General features: G+C 39.5%; 1 protein-coding gene across 1 annotated transcript in view; it reads left to right on the top strand.

Moving 5' to 3' along the window:
* LOC311062833 (uncharacterized protein) overlaps positions 1–17,123 on the top strand; it is a gene marked incomplete at its 5' end in the record, with an annotated part of 30,170 nt that overhangs the window by 11,968 nt on the left and 1,079 nt on the right. Inside the window, 3 exons of the mRNA XM_084082052.1 lie at positions 12,724–12,805; positions 13,809–13,936; positions 16,952–17,119. Of these exons, the coding sequence (XP_083938178.1) occupies positions 12,724–12,805; positions 13,809–13,936; positions 16,952–17,118 (377 nt within the window). The 3' untranslated portion in view covers position 17,119. The remainder of the gene's footprint in view (positions 1–12,723; positions 12,806–13,808; positions 13,937–16,951; positions 17,120–17,123) is intronic.

Below are 17,123 nucleotides of genomic sequence, written 5' to 3'. Positions count from 1 at the left end.
TCCTCATACATACTCATATATACTCATATTATACTCCATGAATTGAGTACACAAGGACCCCATTTGAAACAAGCCAATGGCTTCTGGGCTTTTCAATATTTAGTTGACCTTGTATTGGGAACTGTACTTCCATGTGCTTTTTCTCTGCAAACATCTAAATAAAGTATTCAATCAATCAATCAATCAATCAATCAATCAATCAATCAATCAATCAATCAATCAATCAATCAATGCTGTCCTACTGAACAATTAGGCCAGTCAATATAAGCCAAAAAAAGGCCCAACCCAAAAGAAATTGCAATAGTAATGTGATATAATATGTATTAGTCCTAATGCCCTCCTTGGAGGGTTTATGTGGAGTTATCCAACATATTTGGTGTCTATTCTTGGGTTTTGTGGGTCAATCTTTCCAATAAAACACTTTTTGAGAGCATATTTTAATGTCTGATGCCTGTATTTGGAGTAACATTACATTACATTACATTACATTACAGTCATTTAGCAGACGCTTTTATCCTAAGCGACTTACAATAAGTGCATTCAACATAGGTAGGCAAGAAAACTACTAATCACCAGAAGTCTTAAGTGCATTCTCTTCTAAAACAAGCAACTAAGAGTAAAGTGCAATATATCAGCTACCTACTTTCTTAAACAGATGAGACAAATAGGAAAATCAAATAAGTGTATCAAATAAACAAGATCCAATAAAACAAGAGCTTGTAAAAATAATTGACAACAAGTAGAAAAGGCTAAGAGGAAGGGTCAGGGTAGTGTTTCTTGAAGAGGTGGGTTTTCAGCCTGCGGCGAAAGATGCGCAGTGACTCTGCTATCCTGACCACTGATCAGTGGGGAGTTCATTCCACCACTGTGGGGCCAGATTAGAAAAAATCTGTGACCGTGTCGATCGGCCAGAAGGACCACTGAGCGACGGGGATACCAGTCGCCCCGAGGCGGCAGACCGAAGTGGTCGGGCACGACGGGCAGGGGTGTAAGCCTTGACCATAGCCTGGAGGTAAGAAGGAGCTGTTCCTTTCACTGCCCTATAGTAAAAATCGTTCAGACTGTGCCAGACCGTACTGAATAACTCCTAGCTTGCATAACATTTTTAGACTAGGACTGAAGACTAAGATTTACAGGTCATCATCACCTGTGTGACCTCCTCCAAAGAGTATGGCACGATCTCCCACCAGGCCATCTTAAGCATTGAACACATGCCTTTGCCCTTGGGCTCAACTTTCTTCCTGGATAAGGTCTCTGGTTTGAATTTCTACATGTCATTGCGGCGCTGGTCATGTCTTCGGCCACTAAATATGCACAGCTCTCCATAGCAAGCAAAAGCTGCGTGGATTTTACATGCTTCTTGATGAAGCTCTGCAGAAGGCGTGTGCAACCAGCAGTTGGTGTAAACTTGCCGGACATTTCTTGACACTGTTCCTTGAAGGCATCCTCACAATCTACCAATCACCACCACCATGTTTTAGTTATCTGGGAAATAGCTGTAATTTTGTGCAACATGTTTAAAATGTTGGACTACCTCCGAACATACAGAGTCTGTCTGTCTGTTTGTCTGTCTGTCTGTCTGTCTGTCTGTCTGTCTGTCTGTCTGTCTGTCTGTCTGTCTGTCTGTCTCTGTCTGTCTGTCTGTCTGTCTGTCTGTCTGTCTGTCTGTCTGTCTGTTTGTCTTTCTTTCGATCGCCAATTACCCAAAGAAAGTTTAAACGTGGTTAGAAAAGCCGTTGAGAGTCAAATAGCCTGGAACATAAATGGCTATTTGCAACTGTGCCTCAGCCCAGGGACATGTACGTATCGACTTATCGATAGATTATGGCTATAATACCTCAAAATACACGACCCAACCCTTTCCCCTGGCCTATATAAACACATTATGTCTTGAAACAGAAATACGCATGAACAGGTGCAAATAAAACCATTCGGGCTGTCACATGAGCATTAGAATAAATACAATAAAGCCTTACACAAACATGACCATTATTTTGTTGGACGATATCAACTCAACAAAATAGGATCAAACCTGTCAAGAACTCAATAGGCTGTTTGTGGGATAATTCCCCCCCCTCAGTGAATAGTGGATAGATAAACTACAGCACAATCAAACTAATCACCAGTTTCAAATGTGTTCATGTCATGTTTCCGCTCTTAACATGCATGTAGTATACTATACCATTCTTTAAAATATGATATGTGATGATATCGGCTAATGTAGCTACTTTTGGAAAGTTTTGGAAACTCTTTTGAAAATGTTGACCTACATTGACATGAGCAAAATGGGGATGCGAGGTTGAAAGTGGTTAAATACAGTAGCATTTAACTTTTTATTTATTTAACTTTCCTTTTGGTATTACTTGAATTATATACAGTAGTTTTTATATATATATATATTGTGAGACTTTCTTTGTTAACTGCATAAGGAACTGTACCAACAGTCAGTTAAAAGGAAGACTGACTGATTGACTGGATTTGTTGATGTAGTCGTGTATGAATGGTGCAATGGTGTATGGTGCAAGCCATGGCCTTATTTTGGAGATTTGAAGATTGTGAGATAAAGATCTATGTCAAAGAGAAGATCCCCAAAAACAGCCATGGTACCTAACAGGTTTTATACTATAGCATTTTGTTGAGGTAATTACATCATCCAGCAAAAATACAGCAAAATACAGAGTCATTTGTGTAATTTGATGGCTTTATGTATTTATTCTAATGGCCATATATGGTGACAGCCCAGAGTGGTTTTATTTCCTGCTCAAACAGGTTCTTACTTTTACCTTTATTCAGTAATATCAGTGATTTGACTTAAACGTGCATGCTATAAGTGATTACTTGATTTAAACTACATGTTTATTGTTCAAACGTTAAAGCATTCCAATAGTAATCATTGCTATAGAGTGTTTGTTCAGGTGTCCGGCTCTTTAATAAATAGAAAATACATTTTCAGGTGAGTCACCCATTTCATCCAATCAGGAGAAAGAACCTCATAGAGGTAGTTCTAGCTCATTTATGTTTCCTCACTGCCAATTTCATTTCTTTATCCTGTTCTCTCTTCTGATTGGATTAAATTGGTTTTAAATATCTAAAAAACAACAAAACATTTTAAAGTAAAACGTTCAGGTATGTGTCCATAGAAAGCGTGAACTGACAAAAGGAGACTCGCTCACTGCATGAGGTATAGGAAAACCTCCTTAGACGTCACGAGACTTAAAGAAAAATAGTTCTTCTGTAGTTCTTCCAATGTAGTCTACATGATTTCCTGTAAATGTAATCTCCTGTATGTAGGCAAAACATCCAGACCAGTCCACACACGCATTATAGAACACATGAGTGCCATCAGACGCAAGGACATTAAATCTCCTATTGCCAGACACTTTATGGAAGCCGGTCACTCTGTAGCAGATCTGTCTTTCTCAGTGATAGAACAAGTTAAAAAATCCAGAAGAGGTGGTGATTTAGACACCAAACTCTTACAAACTGAATCCAGATGGATTTTTTACTTGCAATCTGTTAACCCGGGTGGCATGAATGAAGACCTTTCCCTCCAATGCTACCTATAGGAACCCTGCATATAGTATTTTGTACTAATTTGTATAATTTATTTCAAAAAATCCTTAAATGTTACTAATGTGACTGTTTTAACAAATGTTTTTTCAAAAATGTGTAACAAGAGAATGCTGACATGACTGGACTGGATGCATAAACTGTTAGTGAACTTCATAATTCAAATGTAACACAAATGTGTAATCCTGTTTTTTTCCTGTCTGCAATTGATCTGTCCACGCCCTATGGTAGCCATGGTGATGACCTTGAGTAGTGATCCTCAGCACCTGAGCTGAGGTGATCAAGCACCTTATAAAAGCAGTGTATTTGTCTGTGACCAACCATTATAGCACTGAGGAAGGTCCTGGGAGGACTGAAAACGTTTTGCTTTTTAATTCACTGAGCACACTATGGGCACAAAATAAAGAAATATTTTTCTTTAAGTCTCGTCTAAGGAGTTTTTCCTATACCTCATGCAGTGAGCGAGTCTCCTTTTGTCAGTTCACCTTTATGTTTTTTCGAGACCACCGCACCTGCAGTTAATCCTCACCAAAAGGACAAAGAAAGGCGCAACAGTTCTCCTTAAATTGTGAATGGAGTTTCTAGGTGAAAGTATGAAGGAGTTGTGATGTACGAAAATCTTCCATTGACTTCCATTATAATTATCTGAACTTTTAAAGTGAGCTATTTCTGAATACGACAAAACGTTTCAAAAATTCATGTACAAGCACACGATTCCACAGTAAGTTGAACATTTTAAAGTTTGAATGGTGTTTCTAGGTGTAAGCATGTAGGACTTCGAGGGCAATTATTCATTTTTTTGCACTGGCAGATTCATCTGGTCCCAGGCTATGTAGGACTAGTAGTGTGCCAAAAATGTACAAAAGTATTGGCATCAAAATAAGTACCAAAGTAAAAGTACTCACATCTTCCAAAGATTATCAAGCTTGTTCAAAATAGCAGATCTACAAGCTCACAACGCATCACTTTGTAGATTGGCTTTTTTCGAATAGTCAAAGTATGACATAGGTGGGGGGGGGGGGGGGCTATGACATGTGGTTTGGGAGTTGGGGTGGCGTTGGAGTATTGGGTGTGTGGGGGGGGGGGGGGGGGTTTGGAGCTTGAAATGTACAAACATTTTAGCTTCAAAATATACTTTGAGTACCAAAGTAAAAGTACTAAAATGTTCAGAAAATAGCAGATCTACAAGCTCATAACGCGTCAGATTGTAGATCAGCTGTGTGTGGTTACTGTAGGTTTTGTATCGATTAATACAATGTATATAACACAGATTAACTTTAAAGCTTATTAACCAAACACAGGATCTTCCCAAAATGCAAAACTATGGCACAGAATACACAGCCTACAGACAGAATACATACATACACAATGTAAACACAGGGCTTAAATAGACACAGGCAAAAGGCAAGTAATACAGAATACATACACAGGACAAGACAGTCAACAGGGCACTTACGAACCAACAAGGAACACAATGCAAACACAGGGCTCCCAAGCTGAGAGGTGGCAGCCAGCGGAGCCCACACCCCTCATCTACCCCTTCTTGTTAACCCGTGGTTAAACTCACCCTTTTGGGTCTAACCTCTTCCATTTGCCTCTTCCTTGCTGTGCGCCTGGGTCACACACACACGCACACACCACTCTCTGCTGTAACTGTTGCCCACGAGACAAGGCTGTCATCTATGAAGAGTTCTTTAATCCTGATTGAAATCATGACGACCTGAAAAATGTAAAAAATATCTTGTGAATATTACACTGATGATCAGTTTAGAAAATCTGTACATGTAAAAGGCCCTAATACCTTTTCTTTTTTGCACCTAAATATTCGTAGTATACCAAAAAATGATGATCAATTGACAGAATACCCCTTCTTGTATAATACCCATCCTTAATTTCTCATTTTCAGTAATGGCCTTTTCAGAAACGTGGCTTCATGATAACATTACGTGTCTGTCTCTATCCTTTGGGAAATTATAATGCTATTCATTCTTGTAGAAAGAACTCAACAGGGGGTGGTGTTTCTCTTTATGTTTCAAATCTGTTTCATTTCAAGGGAAAAAAGGAGCTAAGTCAATTCTTTGGTAATAGCTCAGTTGAATCAGTGTTTGTGGAAATTCCATATTGTTTACCCTTTGATGGTGAAAGCATCATAATTGGGTGTATTTACAGACACCCGAGTCGGATCTTTCAATTTTTAACGATGTCCTTTATCACACTCTTGAAATGATTGTAAGGAACGTAAAAAAGTGTGTAATACTAGGTGATTGCAATGTTAATCTTCTCAACAGTAACCAGTCTTCTACTGTATATATTCGTATTGTTCTTTATTCTACTTATTTTTTAACCCTCAATATACAGACCCACTAGAATAACTAGTTCATCAGCCACACTTATTGACAATATCTTAAAAAATAATAAACTATATAAAAAATCGATTGTCCCACTCCATTCAATGTGGAAACTTATGAGAAATGCAAAAATAAATGTACTCAATCATTAACGAATACAAAAAAGAAATATTTCACAGACAAATTCAATCAAGCATCAAATGACATCAAGACAGACAGACAGACAGTGTACCTGCTGTGTACACAACTTTGTGTACACAACTTTGAGTTCATTCAGTTTGTTTGTCTCCTTTGTGGATCTTGTCCTTAGGCTCCACACCCTGCAGAGGGAGGAGGAGCTCCCCCCACTGGTAGGAGGCTATATAACACACACATCTGCTGATTACTCTGCACCTGGTGATCACTCTGTGCCTGTCCCAAGGTAAGATTTACTCTGCTCTCCTCCACTCTTAAGACCTTTTACAAAATGCCTTTTGAATCTGTTGTTCTCACACTTAAGATTTTTCAAAAACAAATCTAAAATAGCAGATGTACAAGCTTGTATATCTGCTATTTGTGAATAGCCAACGCTAAAATCTAAAATCACACAAATGCTTTCCCGGTTTTAATCTTGTTTAATGTTGACAGCAGATTGTGATGTCGTTTTTAGTCATTAGTCTTTTGAATAATATTACATTTAGTTTTTGTCATATTTTAGTCATCTGAAATGTTTTAGTCTTAATCTAGTTTTAGTTGACTAACTCTACAGTTGATTTAGTGTATTTTGGTGGGCCTTGATGGCCTATATACTGGATATCGTCGCTGTCAGGCAGAAACCAACTATCTCAGTTTTTCAACTTTCAACAAAATAAATCAGTGCTATTGAACACCCTTTACGTCTGTGTGTGTGGGTTTTGCAAATATTGAACCAATGAAAAGTATTAGAAAGCGCTTCTGACTAAACCTCCTAACTCCATTGGATCCTCAACTCAAACTTAGGTTTTTTTCCCCGTCTGACTTGATCATTTTAATCAATGAAGGACAAACCAACTATCTTAATAGTCAAAAACATCCTAACTCCACTTGAGCTGTATTAGTTTAAAGTGATGATGATATAAGGACACATTCAAGTATATATTATTATTATTATAATCTCTTATCTCCTATATCTTATCTATATTCAGGTTTATAATCATCATGACTTCACTTCTTGTCTTCATACTCCTGTCTCTGACTGGAACCATCTATGCACTGCCTATGGTACGAACACACACACACTCACACGCGCTCGCACACACGCACATGCACACGTGCACAGTATCAGCACTTTCATCAGTGATGTGTAAATTAATGATGTTTGTTTGTTTGTTTACACATGATATTTTCTATGAAAATGTGGGATTGTGTGGAATGTGTGTGTGTGTGTGTGTGTGTGTGTGTGTGTGTGTGTGTGTGTGTGTGTGTGTGTGTGTGTGTGTGTGTTGTTTTGCAGGATCCAGCTACTATAGACACAGAGGTTGATGCTGGTGAGTCTAAACATCATAACTTATACTGTATGCTCTTTGTAATATATCATGATATGCTATCATGTTATATCATAACATCACCATGTTATAACGTGTTATAAACATCATAACATCAGCATTTTCAGATGCTCTTCATACTGTAATACATCATGTTATATTTGTAACTGCGTCTGTGTGTTTATATGAATCCAGATGACCTCATCACTGAAGATATGGGTGAAGATCTGGGATCTGTGGGTGATATTATTCAGACAGCAAACATATAATAAATCAATCAGTGCAATTGAACACCCTTTACGTGTGTGGGTTTTACAAATATAGAACCAATGAAAAGTATTAAAAGTCGCTTCTGACTAAACCTCCTAACTCCATTGGATCCTCGAACTGTCGTTTAAACCTCCTAACTCAAACGTTTTTTTTTCCCGCCTAACTTGATCATTTTAATCAATGAAGGACAAAACAACTATCTCCATATTAATGGTCAAAAACCTCCTAACTCCACTTGAGCTGTATTAGGGTAAAGTGATAATAATATAAGGACACATTCAAGTATCTGACAATGTAGAAAGTCACCATACCGACATTGATGAGGTAGTGTTGTGTTCATTTTCATTTCCTGATACTTTAATATATTGGACATAGTTGGTTTCTGCCCGACAGCAGAGATATGTATATATTATGTACAAATATGACATTTTTACAGTCTAAGCCTAGAACGAATGCAGTGAGGAATACAGTGATGTACGTGGCGATGACGTTTTGGAACTCTCTAACCTATAGGGGTCTTCAACAGGGGGTCTGGGACCCCTAGGGGGTCCTCAGAGTTACTACAGGGGGGGGGGGCGCTAAATCTTTGTATGATAAGAACCTTTTTATTACATTAACCACTTGATTCTGAAGGAACCATTCACAGAAAATAGCTGTCCACATTTTTTACAGATTTCTTGACAGATTTGGTGTAGAGGGAAAGTTTTACCCTCAAGTATTGAGGGTTTAAGTGGTTAAATGTCTGAAAATACACATTAACATGAGATCATATTTAATCTTTGGTACTAAATAAATTATGTCTGCGACCCACACGGTGCCGACCCACTGTTTGGGTAACAGATCTACAAGCTCACAATGCGTAGCAGCGCGAGGCGTTGTGAGCTTGTAGATTTGCAATTTTTGGCAAATGTTTCCCCTCAGAATAGGGATGCTGGGGTTCAAGTGGTTGATTTAAAAGAAGAATAAATTGTTCCTATCTCACTAAGATTTGTCGGACCCCCTGTAGTAACTCTGAGGACCCCTAGGGTTTTTTTTCTTTTCTTCTTTTTTACCAAAAATGTATTTTGAGGTCTAAACGTGTGTGTGTGTGTGTGTGTGTGTGTGTGTGTGTGTGTGTGTGTGTGTGTGTGTGTGTGTGTGTGTGTGTGTGTGTGTGTGTGTGTGTGTGTTGTTTTGCAGGATATAGCTACTAGAGACATGGAAGAGGATGTTACTGGTGAGTCTAAACATCATAACGTATACTGTAAGATCTTTATAATATATCATGATATAAAATCATGTTATATCATAACATCACCACGTTATAACGTGTTATAAACATCATAACATCAACATGTCAGATGCTGTTCGTAATACATCACATTATATTTATAACTGTCTTCTGTGTGTTTCTATCATTATATTTATAACTGTGTCTGTGTGTTTCTATCATTATATTTATAACTGTGTCTGTGTGTTTCTATCATTATATTTATAACTGTGTCTGTGTGTTTCTATCATTATATTTATAACTGTGTCTGTGTGTTTCTATCATTATATTTATAACTGTGTCTGTGTGTTTCTATCATTATATTTATAACTGTGTCTGTGTGTTTCTATCATTATGTTTATAACTGTGTCTGTGTGTTTCTATGAATCCAGGTGAAGATCTGGATGTGGGTGATATTATTGAGAAAGCAAACTCCAACCTGGGTGAGTGAGCCTAGAGGAGCCAACATGGCTGTCTGGAGGAGAGCTGGTGCCATGTTTTTGCACTTTTTCTGTTTTTCATGTGTCTATGAGGTTGATAGAACTTCATTAAGTCCCCCGGTGGTGGTTTCATGGTGTTTTATATCTTCTCTGACTATTTTGAGTTTCTTCCTGGAGGCTGAAACCTTGAGGGTCAAACGTGCCAATAGAAAAACTGCCCTTTAGTGACATAGTAAAAACATACCCTCCCCCTCATTATCATAACACAACAGGTGTGGGCATGAGGAGGAGGGGGGACTAGGACAGGTGGGTGGTGCTAAGGTGGTGGAGGAGGTGCTAATTTGAGAACCAGGTATACTTAATGAACTGGAGGCGTGTCCACATAAAAACATAATTTTAACCATTTCTGTTTCACTTTTTTGAAAAAAATCTTCCTCCTAGTATAACCATAATACCTGATGATTATGTTTTAGGGGGGGGAATCACGGCACCCCATCTTTAACAGCCGTAGCAATGAAATCCATGTCCTATAATACAAATGTATCATTGTGTATATATCATACAGTATGTGTTGGCGTGTGCGTGTGCGTGTGTGTGCGTGTGTGTGTGTAGGTAGTGCCAGAGGTGGCCCTCACCTCATGTTTGGTGACATCGCCATGCCATCCGGGAGGAATGCATCTCCGTGCACAAAGAAAGGATGTCGGTGGCCCAGAAACAAAAAGGGCAAAGTTATAGTCCCTGTGAAGATAAGATCTAATTCTTACAGTACGTTCTGATTGGTGGGTTGGTTGGTTGGTTGGTTGATTGATTGATTGATTGATTGATTGATTAATTTAATTCTTTATTAACAAGATTATTAAAAGGATCCCTGGCTAATAAGCCTTATATGCCTTAATACATTATTATTACTCTCCATAACTAAAATGAATAACACCTTAAATACTTTGCTTATTATAGAAATCATTCATCTTTTACTCAAGCGGGACAACACCCGTCACAAGTTGATGATGTCTTTTGTCCATGTGTGGTCCAGCCCTTTGGAATGTATGGAACGCATGTGAAAATAAAAAAAACAACTTAATACTTCCTACGGTTAATATGAGCATCATTCAAGATTGAATGCATAGAACCACAATGGAAACAGGTCCCCAGGTCTTGTTTGTGTTAGGGTTAGGGTTATCCTTTTAGCCTAAATGTTTTACTGTACCTCCATGCTGTTTACATTTCTGACTAATTAAGTATTCAATCCATCAAAACAAAAAACTAAAATAATAATAAAAAAAAGAGTGACTGAACTAAGTGGTTGAGTTTGTCTCCCTCTGCAGGCCAACAGGAGCGTAAAACCATCATCAACGCGCTGGCCGCCTTCCATAAATCAACATGCATCCAGTTTGTGTGGAGGAAAAATCACAGAGACTATGTGGAGATATTCTCTGGGAATGGGTTAGTAAACACACACGCACACACGCACACGCACACACACATTGATAGTAGATTGTTTAGACTGATGCTAGGTTCTTGGCTAGCCCCTTTCAGAACCCTTTATACCTTTTTTGTATTTGGTATGATGACGCTATCCAGCGTTCCTTGAAAGTCAATGGCTTCTCTCATTCACCCAATGGTACTACTCTCTGGATACCGTCAGCATCCCAACTACAAAAAAGGTATACAGGGTTCCGAAAGGCGCTAGGCTCTTAGTTTACCTGTGATCCTATAGTTTACTGAGACACTACACTGTCTCTCTGCATTCTATATATGTACTGTATGTGTTTACCTTGTTTATTGTAAGTCACTCTGGATAATGTTACATTATTACAGAGACTCTGTAATAATGTAACATTGTAATAATGTAACATTATAAACTGTAGGTGCTGGTCGTACATTGTAACATTGTAATAACGTAACATTATAACATAATAAGCTGTAGGTGCTGGTTGTACATTTTAATACTGTGACATTGTAACATAATAAACTGTAGGTGCTGGTCGTGCAATGTAACATTGTAATAATGTAACATTGTAACATTATAAACTGTAGGTGCTGGTCGATGGTCGGGCGTCAGGGAGGCCGTCAGGAGATTTCTCTACAGAGAAGGGGGTGTATCTATAAGGGCACCATCCAACACGAGGTTCTCCACGCTCTGGGCTTCCATCACGAACAGAACCGCTCCGATAGAGACAAGTACATCAAAGTCGTCTCCCGGAACATTGTATCAGGTAACCAGGCAGTGTTGCCAGATGGGAAATCTTAAATTATCGTACCGGAGAATTAAAAGTATGACATTTGAAAGAAAACTATCTTACACAGCCAAAAAAAGATATCACAGGTGTAAATATGTAATTTCACCCAAAAAATAGCGTATTTATTGTAAGAAACAACCTTGTTTGAGACTCCTACGTGGAAAAAACGCATCTCATATGGTGTGGAATCCGGCAACTTCCTGGACCTTAGACAAATAAAAGCCTTGAACTGGACTGGAAAGACGAGACCGGTGTACAGATCCATGGTCAGATTTACTGATTTAATGACTTATTTTGAAAAGCCAAACCAGATCCTGAAGGGAATCTAGTAAATTCACAAACTTTTTTGTGATATGGCGAAATTGACGTATATTTGGGCCTTTTTTTAATTATTGATCGTTCATCGTAAAGTGGGTAAAAAGATTGTATATAAATCCGATAATTATCATACATCAACACTGTAACCAGGGCTGGAAATTGCATCCGTTTTGTTCACCTGAGATTCAACCCATTAAGACCTGACCCGATTCTAAAAATATCATCTATATCAGTGGTGCTCAAACTTTTTCATGTCAAGGACCCCCAAAATTGATATGTACCCCCTCATCTCAAAATATGTTGTTCCAGGGAACCCCCAGAAGCAAATATTTGAGTTAAAAAATGTTTGCTTTAAAAAACGCATATATTCAAAGATTTGCATTTTTTTCACATTTTTTTAAACATATTTTTTGAATAGCCAAAGTATGAAATGGCACAGATGCTTTCCCGGATTGAATGGGTAAATTTGTGCGACCAAAACAATATAATCGGGAGCATTTATGCGACTGCAAATAATTGCTGTGGTGCGACTAAAACGGTATGTCGAGTTAGTGAACCCAGACCAGTGCTCCTCGCCATCCAGAAAAAAATAAAACCACAAAAAGTTTTACCCACGATAGGGATGTCAGCGTTAATGTGGATAAAAATCTATTATATACTTTGTATAATATGTGATCATCTGATTGGTTCGTTTGAAATGTGATGATATGTGCTCTGTTGTCTGATTGGTTCTGGTGGTATGTGCTCTGTCTGTCTTCTTGTTGGTCGACTCTGCTTCTCTTACAGGACAGGAGCACAACTTCCGTAAGGTGGCTACCAACAACTTAGGCACTCGCTACGACTTCACATCTGTTATGCAGTATGGCAGGTTAGTGTGTGTGTGTGTGTGTGTGTGTGTGTGTGTGTGTGTGTGTGTGTGTGTGTGTGTGTGTGTGTGTGTGTGTGTGCGTGTGCGTGCGTGCATACGTGCGTGCTTTCGGGGCAGTGTGGAAAAAGTACTCACATTTCTTACTTAAGTAAAGGTATTGTATCAATACTGCAATGTAGAAATAGTCTGTTACAAGAGAAAGTACGGAATTCAAAATTCACTTGAGTAAAAGTACAAAAGTATTGGTATCAAAATGTACTTCAAAGTACCAAAAGTAGAAAGTACTTATTATGCAGAATGTCCCCATTTCACCAGTTTTCAAATGTATAAATGATCTTTTGAAAATAGCAGATCTACAAGCTCACAATGCGTCGCATCGTGCCGCATTGTGAGCTTGTAGATCTGCTATTTTCAAATGGCTGAAATGCACAGGCTACATAGTGCTCTAGGTTTTGACTTTTACAGGGGCCAGTTTTGAATTGCAGCCACCTGTAGGTACTCTTTTAGAGCGGTTTTGAAGGAGAGTAGGGTTTTACACTCCTTCACAGCTTTTGGTAGGGCATTCCACATTTTTGTGGCATAGCAGGAGAACTAATTCAACCCCTCGTTTGTGCCAAATCTGGGTTGGATGTGATTAGTGGCGCTACATCTGGTGTTGGGGACTTCATTGTGTGTGTGTGTGTGTGTGTGTGTGTGTGTGTGTGTGTGTGTGCGTGTGCGTGTGCGTGCGTGCGTGCGCGCGTGTGCGCGTGCCCAAAAGGAGCTTTGTATTTTTTTCAGCTATTTTGGATGCCGTTCTAAAATTGTGCTGTCTAGTAATATAAACGTGTGTGTGTGTGTGTGTGTGTGTGTGTGTGTGTGTGTGTGTGTGTGTGTGTGTGTGTGTGTGTGTGTGTGTGTGTGTGTGTGTGTGTGTGTGTGTGTGTGTGTGTGTGTGTGTGTGTGTGCGCGCGCGCGTGCGTGCGTGCGTGCGTGCGTGCGTGCGTGCGTGTGTGTCTGTCAGATATGCATTTTCCAAACGGAATGGTGAGCTCCCCACCATGATTCGTAGAGGAGACTCCAGGAAGCCAGTAGGGGGCGCCAAAGAAATGAACACCAACGACATCGCCCGTGTCAACAAGCTCTACTGCAGTGAGTCACATGGCCCACCAGGGGGTAACAAAGGAAAAGGAGAGGAAAATGACTAAATAAAAAACATACTGGCCCTCATTTATCAATGGAACGTACAAACTAGCTTAGATGTTAGCCCAGGAATAGGCTCTATGCACAGCAGCCATATTGGAAAGAAATTGGGCCTCTTTCTTACTTCATTCACAGGTGTTACCAATGATACTAATTAAGGCTCTGTTCCATTCTGGTCAAACAGAGTTATGGTGCATGTTGGCTCACTGGAAACACTTGAGGGGGTTCCAAATGGCCCCTTGCGGGCGTGTAACTCTGAAGTATCATTTATAGTCGGACGTAAGGAGACATAACGAGCGCCGGCGCTCCTTAGGTTGTTGGTTTAGTCTCCCCCTCCGTCACCTGCGGCTCCAGTATTTCCTTCCGTGCGATCAACATTCACCGCCAGGCCGATGTGTACGTTGCCTGTAGTACCCTTGGCGCCTGTTGGCAGTATACGGAAAAAAGGTTTTCCTTGGGCCATCTCCAAAAAAAGACCCACGTTGGTGGAAGCACTTGAGTAAATGTACTTAATTACTCAGACCAATACCCGACCCGTCGATCCACGGTCTGTGACAAAATGAACCCAGCCATTCCCTAAACACACACACACACAAATAATATAGCACAGTGCAGTAGGGGTCGAAACTCACGTTTTGTAGACAACCATTATTTTTGTCTAGTTTGTGGACTAGTTTGTGTCTTTTATTGCGTTGTTTTGCCTAGATGCTACAATGCTAGCTTCATAGCGCTGTTGCCATGGTTTTGTGAGAGAAATAAGCAACCAGGTTTATGAAAACAAGCCCAAAAGAATCGACTAGGCCACATCAGATGAAAATAGCAGATCTACAATATATATTTGAGAATCAAGGTTTAAATAATAATTGGCCCAAATAAGCAACTACACTTTAGAAACAAGCCCAAATAAAACCGCAACCACCAAAAAAAAAATGCTTGTTTGTTTACAAGCAACTTTACAGAAAAATAAGCCCAAAGTCGCTTCTAATAAGCGGACATGGCAACACTTAAAGACGCAGTGAAGTGACATTTTCGGTCATTTTATTTTGAAGGTTCAGCCTGAAACGTCAGCTCAACGACTCTAAACCAATCAGAAGGTCCCATCCCTTCAGGCTATGGGACGTTGGATCTCAATCACTTCAGCCGTGCACAACACGGCTAGTGTTTGTTTACAAGTGAGAGAGAGACGGCCAGTGAAGCACGTTTGCTACTACCTGGCTTATTTCTAACCTATAATGTTGTCAGATACATATTTTAGTGTGTAGATGAAGTTTAAAATGAGTAATACACTCATCTTCCATGAGATTCAAAACGGAGTATCTCTGCAATTAAAATCAGCTGTGTTTGAAGAACGTGCAGCTATGGGAATCAAACAGGTGCATGTAATCAAGATTCATTTATATTCATGAAGGCTGCGTTATGTCATCACGCAGCACGTTTTCGTTTACAGGAAGTAATTAAGATTGGCTTTTTAGATGTAAAAATACACAAACATGGGTTTTTTGCTTTTTTTTTGGCATCTATTGGTAGGTATGCCCATATGATGACCACGGATATGCTTTAAAAGTGTGAAAAACATATTTTTCATTTCACTACACCTTTAATAGCTTGCAACTGCCATCTAGTGGATTAATAGGTGTACGACGCCTCAACATCATAATTCCAACGGATTTAACGTGAGCGACCTTGCATGTGTCCATAAAGAACGCAAGACATCCCTTACCCCCTGACGCACGTTAAAGACCCATCTAGGGACTTTGAACGGCCCTTGAGAGTGTACAAATGGAACCGGGTCCATTTGGTTCCATTTGTACACTCTCAGAGTTATGGGAGTCCTTGCAATTAAAAGGTTTGAGAACCACTGTGCTACACTTAATGGAACAGAGCCTTCATTAGTATCATTGGTAACACCTGTGAAGGAAGTAAGAAGAGGCCCAATTTCCTTCCAATATGGCTGCTGTGCATAGAGCCTATTAGCTTACGCCTACGTCCACGTGGGATTAATCAAATAGGTGTACCCTGTCAATTATTGCGTGAGATTTGTCAGCTGTTGATAAATGTGGCGCAGTCTTGCCCCAACTGTTTTTTCGACATGAAGAAGCGGAATACGTCCGAGAAGAGGAACATGTGAAGCTATACCCCACCAATCATCTCTGTGGATTCACACACACAGCTAGACACACAGATACACAGCACACACACCTATCATATGTAGGAATGGCACATGCTATCAAGATGATGTCATCTAATGTGAACTTATGGTTGCCCATCAATGTGGTCTTGGCTGTTAGGTTAGTTTTTGTCACATTTTCTGTTGCTGATCTGAGCAAGGCTGTGTCGTGGTTTCAGTTCAGGGCAAATATTTTCACCCCCATGATAAATTAAACACACAAACACACCTGTGGCTGTCACAACCCTTGCAGTGAGTCTATTACATCACTTTTCTACCAGGGGACTACAAGTTCAGTCACATAACAGTGGTTATGTCACATCATGACGCTTATCATGTACAGTAGTTTGTACCGAAGAGGATTCAAGTTACATTTTTACTATTTACTTCATGTTGTAATTGTGGTCGTAATTTATACTGTGTTTCTTTTAGTTATATGTTCATAGTATTGGTTCACTGTGCACATCTCTGTTTTAGTAGGCCTACAGCCTAATTTGCTTAACATTATAACATCCTTTCTGCTACCAGCCCACATTTTTCCTGTGCCTTATAGAGCTAGGTCTATGTAGTGGTCTGGTCGATATATCAGCCATTATTTGACTTCGGTATTCGCAATTAGCAATTATGTAGCCGATCCTAATTTTTAAAAATGTTCAACCTGGCATGCCTATTTTGGACATGTAATTATAGGCAACAGTTTTCAAAAATGGCCACTTATTTTAGTTAACAGCATTGGATGCAAAAATCTATCTAATTGGCTATCTAATTCTTTTCTCTCCTTTTACTGGTTGATGCAGAAGCTAAGGTGAATGAAGTTACATCCAATGGAAAGCGCTGCGTCTTCCCCTTCCGGTTCAGAAGGAGGAAGTACCGTGCCTGTACTACTCACGGCAGAAGGGATGGACGGCGCTGGTGCGCCACCACCTCCAACTATAACCGCGACAAGAAATGGCGCTTCTGTTAAAGTAC

Source organism: Gymnoscopelus microlampas, assembly GCF_963454915.1.
Source record: "Gymnoscopelus microlampas genome assembly, chromosome: 16".
NCBI lineage: Eukaryota > Metazoa > Chordata > Actinopteri > Myctophiformes > Myctophidae > Gymnoscopelus > Gymnoscopelus microlampas.
Note: the sequence above shows the minus strand (reverse complement) of the source record. Positions and strands in the feature narration are given on the sequence as shown.